The sequence below is a fragment of the Merops nubicus genome, unplaced genomic scaffold, assembly GCF_000691845.1.
Source record: "Merops nubicus isolate BGI_N331 unplaced genomic scaffold, ASM69184v1 scaffold18311, whole genome shotgun sequence".
Classification (NCBI taxonomy): Eukaryota; Metazoa; Chordata; class Aves; order Coraciiformes; family Meropidae; genus Merops; species Merops nubicus.
In genome coordinates this window covers 2,471-8,171 of record NW_008586438.1, presented here as the reverse complement: position 1 = coordinate 8,171, position 5,701 = coordinate 2,471, and the positions used below count along the sequence as shown (strand labels likewise).

Below are 5,701 nucleotides of genomic sequence, written 5' to 3'. Positions count from 1 at the left end.
GGCTGCCGGCAGCCAGCGCAGCCTGCAGGGCGCCGGCCAGGCTCGGGACCAGCTGCTGGTAGTACACGCTGTCGGGGCAGGTGCACGCCGCAGTGCCCACGGGGCCCGGCCAGCTCCGGAGGGGCCGGGGGAACCCCACCAGGAACACGGGCAGCGTGAAGAGCGGCAGCAAGGGAGCCGAGAGCAGCGCGGAGATGGCGACCAGGGCCAGCAGCACCGGGAAGAACACTGCGTTCAGCGCGATCAAGGTGGCAGCAGATTTCCGACGCTGCTTCTTCTCCGTCCAAGACGTCAAAAGGATAGCGACAGCAAAGTGCAGCTTGGAGACAAACTGAAGCAGTCGGTCCCGCAGGAAACCCACCTGCAAGACACGTACAGCAAGCACGTTCACTTACATCTGGTATCACACCATATTCAGCACTGCCAAAGCTCCCTCGCCCACAGCAATTTTAATAAAGTGAAGCATGATTATCACTGACTGGTATTAAGAGTGTGCATCTTAGTAACAGGCTTTTACCTTCTGTTTCCTAGGTCCTAGACTCCATAGTTCTCTAATAGGGGAGGCTAAGGAAAGAGAGACTTGAAGTGACAACTATCTGCTTAAATTTGCATTATGACAATTACCAGCAAGAGTCTGATTCCTGTATCAAGGCTCCTGTTCCACCAGAGGTCTGGATTAAACACCAGCATTTGTGCTATTGACACGAGCACTATGTCCAGTAGGGCATTTTCTGTATTCTGCCAGACCTAAAATAGACATATGTTAGATGTACATTTAAAAATGTGTTTATCTTCTTTCATGACCTGGAATATTTCTTCCAAGTCATCTTAATACTTAAATCATGTAGAAGAGAATTTCTTAGGCTAACATATTTAAAATTCAAATTACCATCCTAAACATTCTTGTGAATCCAATGCAAACAGACACAGAATGAAGATTTTGTAGAGAACGGTCTAGTGACAGGAATGCTATCATGGCAAATGGAGACACTGTAATTGAAATAAAAGAATCATTGATTTCTTTTCAAAAACATAATCAAAGTCTACAGACTTTGCAGTCTTACTACAGAATGGAAATCCTGGCATAAAGAGAAACCCCTTCCCTCCGTTATCGCAAACTCTTTGCATTACCCTTCCAGGATATCAAACTGTGCATTTGCACAAATGCCCCAAGATGGCAAACGTAACAACTGAGTATCAGCGTAAACTTGATGTTACTTTGTTGTTTCCCCAGGAGAATTGGAATGGTTACATAAATAAAAATAAACATGGGAATAACACTCATCAATCCACTTTCCCATATTGAATGCTTCTTTACAAAATCAAGTAATTTAGATCAAATTTTGGTTCCCTCAAAGTAGATACATTTGTCCCTAATCTACCAGAAAGGAGCCTGTTCATTTTACTAGCAAGCTGTAAGAACCAAATATTTACTCAGCTTGAAGACTCTCAAGTCAGTTTTGTTTCTGAGGATGTTTTAAGAAACATACAAGGGCCATTTTTTCAAAAGCCAGTACTGATGTTACAACTAAAATCTTTCAAGAGCCCTGGCTTTCCGAGCTGAACTTTTGAAAAGTACTACTTTTTAGATTCAACCCTAAAAAAGAAATAAAATCACTAATCACTTTCAAATATTCTGAACCAGTAATTTTGACCTCAATGCACAATTTAGCAAAACACAACAAATAATTTCAGCTACTTATTTTCTTAGTTCTTTCACAGAATCTTGCACATACAGTAATTCTAGCGTTGTTTCAATCTTCCTACAAGCATCATCTAACAAACAATAGACAGTGTGTATTCCTACCTAGTGTTAGTAAAATCCTCCTGACAACACCAACTTTCATTAGCCTTCTTTGCTTCTCCATGAACACAGTCACAGTCCTGACATCCTTTGGGTAAAAGGGGTTTCGGAAGACTCCAAACAAGTACACTCTCTGAATCTCTCTAAGAATCCACATAATTGTAAGTAACAGGATCAGAACATAACTCGCTATAGCCTGGGGACTGGCTGTGGAAAATGATGAAAAGCCTGCAAACTGATGCAGCAGGCTAGCTTCTAGGAGAGCAAATGTCAACACAGTCCCATAAAAAAGAAACTCCCTCCACCCAAAGTGTATTCTAAGGCCTCTGTGCATATTCTTAGATTTTCTGGAGGCTAAATGGCTGATCATGGTGTGTTTGAAGGCAAACCCAATCTCGCTTAGGTTAAGACTCAGTATGAACCCAAATCCAGTCATGAAGAGGATCACACCGAGAGTGCTGGGAATGAAATACGACGCTATTGCTGTTCCAGCAGAAATGAGAAACATTACTAATAACCTGTGAAGGAGAAAATAAAAAAGATTTGCTTGAAAAGAAAAAGGTTATAAACAATATTGATATATTTTACAACCATATAAACAACATTTACTTTGTGTTACTTGACACAGGTGAACCTCCTAGTCCAAACTCCAACAGTTGTTCCATTCCCCACAGAAAAAGCGCGTCAAGCGGGGGCAGAATTCCCATTGCCCACAAGAATGGCAGAAAAAGAAATATGATGTGCAAAATCTGGTTTGTCTGTTCTAGAATGGGTGTGTTGACAGCAAACCTGGATAAAAGAAGAAACACATTTGACTTCTGTTAAGGAAAAAGATAACTCATGTGCAGGAAGACTTTTTGTTTAGCTACTTCAGCAAAGCCAGAAGTATAAACATTACAAATTCAATCTACACCACCTCAAATAGTTTCTTTTAAAAGGAAAAATAAGAACATACATTTATGCTTTGGGCAGTAATGCACCAATTAGAACACCAGAACATAGGCTAATTTTTTTGTTCAAAAGAGTGGGAGCCTTCAGATAACGTAGATGAGTCAAGAATTGTTTTGATCCTATTGAGATAATACACTCAAGAAATACTTGTGCAAAAAGAAAGGTCCACGGGCTCCAAGACCTCAACTGTTTAACAGAAAAAATGCTAAGCATTTTTTCAGAATTACAAAACAGAAACTTATGCAAGTCCAAGACCCAGCTTAAGTTAAAGATGATCTTAAGTTAAAGGTGGACTGCTAAGGTATTTGTTTTCTTTCTACTACTTACTAAATAAGCAAGCCTCAAACAAATTTGTCAGGAATTTAAAGAATGTCTGAATTTTCTCCTCAGAAAATTAAACAAAAGAACTTGAGCTCTAAGACCACGTGTATAATTCTAACATCACACTTGAAGAGGCAACAAGGGTAAATCATTAACAAAGACATCCCCAAGCGCAAAACTAGTAAAATCAAACAACTTTTTTTTTTTTTTAAATGCATTTGCAGTACCCCAACCATAAAAGAATAAAATATGTACATGTGACAAAGTGATATAAATATCACCTGACAAGGAGAAAAAAGGCATAAAGTAAATCTAAAAGCACCTTGCTCTAAGAGATTCTACAAACACTTAGCTGAGACACTTGTGAAGAGTGAAAATATGAAAGTCTGCCATTTGTAGACTGACATAATTCTTTTGTATTACAAAAGCACTTGAAAATCCAAGTTCAAAAATCCATATAACAAAGCTACAGCAGTGTTCACATTTGCTTATCCCTTCATTAAAACCAAACGCATGGTCCTTTTTTGCCTTTACTTTAAACCTCCCTACAATCACTTTGCAGAAATTAAATCAGAAAATATTCCTGGATGAAATCTGGATATAAATCCAGTGCTCTTGAAATTTGCAGTGTTCAGATCTATGACCCTATGTCAGGAACATGTTTTTTTTGAAAACACACCTTTTAAAAGCATGTTGATGCAAATGCTTTTGTACAGAAATACTGAAATGGACATTGTAGAAGACAATTTCAGCTGTCCCTTACTTAGAAACTCCTTTTCCTAATTCATGCCAGTTGCTATAAAAATTAAGAACAACCTTTTATGCAAGAGCGTAGAGTCTCATTTTTAACCACATACTCTTCTAGCTTCTTTCTTTGGAGTTCCTACAGTGGATTAACTTCTCAAATTTTCCTCAGAGTAATCACTTCATCTTTCTCATTAAATATATGTAGAATAACAATTACATTAATTAGCTAAATACTATATTAGGTTTACCTGTGTGCAAGATCCACTGCAATGAAGATAAAAATATAGAAAGGTCTCATCAGAGCAGTGATTTCGTAGGTATCCAGTGCCTGGAAAGTGGCTGTCTCGGTAGCTGTATTTATGATTAATGAGTACTCTCCTATACAGACTGTCACCCACCCAAACACAAAGATGGCAACAGTTCCTCCAATGCTGCTGTAGAGTGAAGTTATTCTGTTTGGCAGCAAATACCAAGTTCCCAGCCCACACAACACCCCTGCCAGAAGGGAATGAAATACAGTGTTGATTATATACTTCTTGCCAGGAATAATAAATTTTACTGTCTCTGAACCTACACAGCCGGAAAATTCAAACTCATCTTCATCTGTTAGGGTATTCTGAATCTGCATTCTTTCTACCGTCACCACTTTCTGCTTTGCATACAGATTTGTCATCTGAAGAATAAGTGCAGTAACAAACATCAGTCCGCCTGAAAGTGCTGCAGTATAGTAGTCTTTCATAACACCCAACTGGTACAAAAGTGTTCCTACTCCTCCCAAAACCCATGGCGTCAAGAAAAGAATAATCTGATTCACATATACGTAAGGAGGGGCACAATAGCCCAGTTTAAACCGGGGACCTCCCAGCACGGTCTGCGGAAAGCGCTTCAAGAAGAACTCCTGTTTGTAATCATTCAGCAGAGGTACATCTGGACCCATTCTTATGACTCAGGAATGCTGGATGAGTATCATTTTTCCTGTAAGAGAACAGGAAAAAAAAAAAAAAAAAGATAGCAATATTACTGAACCTGGAACTCATCATTTAACCAGGGAATTCTTTTGCCCTGTTTTAATTTACTAATTTCTACTGGAATTCTGACATGTTGGTGTTAGTAGACATCATCCTAAAGCACCCACAAAATCTGCTAGAATACAACTACTAAGCAAACACCCAAAATGGAACAAGACTTTTTAAAACAAAGAACACATTAATGATCTGAAGCTTTAGCCAACAAAAAACCCCACATAATCTCTTCTTGGGAAATAAAACCAACTCATTTCCATACCACAACACCTTCCTAAAACTGAATTATTTTTTTTCCATCTGGTCTGATTCCAAAGGCATTTTGCCAGAGACTTCTAATTCCAATTAATCCTGTTAAGGATCTCCATATAAAAACAGAAGAGTCAGTGATTTCAGTGAACAGCCACATAAGTGCAAGGGTACAGTCACACAGAGGTTCCTGTAAAAGTCAAGGCCTTATGAAATAAACAAACAAAAAAATATAGTACAAGTGTTAAAAATTGTTTTTCCACATCAGCATTTTTACTGTCCTCCCTACACAGCCTAGTTGCAGAGTAGGGTCTTGTACTAAGCACTACACAAGACATAAAATAAACAGTTCACTTTCTGCTTCCTAAAGGCATATAAAATAAAAAAATATAAGCACAGTACTTTTGAGTTGTAGCAGAAGCAGCACATATTCTTCTCTATGTCAGTGGAGAAAGCTGAAAAAGGGAAAAAAGATACCTGTAAATGTTTACAATGAATCATCAAATAGAAATGAGATGTGAATGTTCATTTAAAGAGGATCAGGCAATGTAGAAATCAAGAACGTAAGATGATCACCATGCTACTGAAATATAATTTTATGCTACTA

The 5,701-nt window shown here is 38.5% G+C and overlaps 1 protein-coding gene across 1 annotated transcript in view; it reads right to left on the bottom strand.

Annotated features, from left to right (window-relative positions):
* The window catches only part of PCNXL4 (pecanex-like 4 (Drosophila)), a 10,926-nt gene extending 6,130 nt beyond the window's left edge, over positions 1–4,796 (bottom strand). Inside the window, exons 1-6 of the mRNA XM_008948658.1 lie at positions 4,072–4,796; positions 2,414–2,593; positions 1,808–2,322; positions 890–990; positions 625–747; positions 4–361 (exon numbers count right to left, since the gene is read on the bottom strand). Of these exons, the coding sequence (XP_008946906.1) occupies positions 4–361; positions 625–747; positions 890–990; positions 1,808–2,322; positions 2,414–2,593; positions 4,072–4,760 (1,966 nt within the window). The 5' untranslated portion in view covers positions 4,761–4,796. The remainder of the gene's footprint in view (positions 1–3; positions 362–624; positions 748–889; positions 991–1,807; positions 2,323–2,413; positions 2,594–4,071) is intronic.
* Between the last annotated feature and the right edge of the window lie 905 nt (positions 4,797–5,701).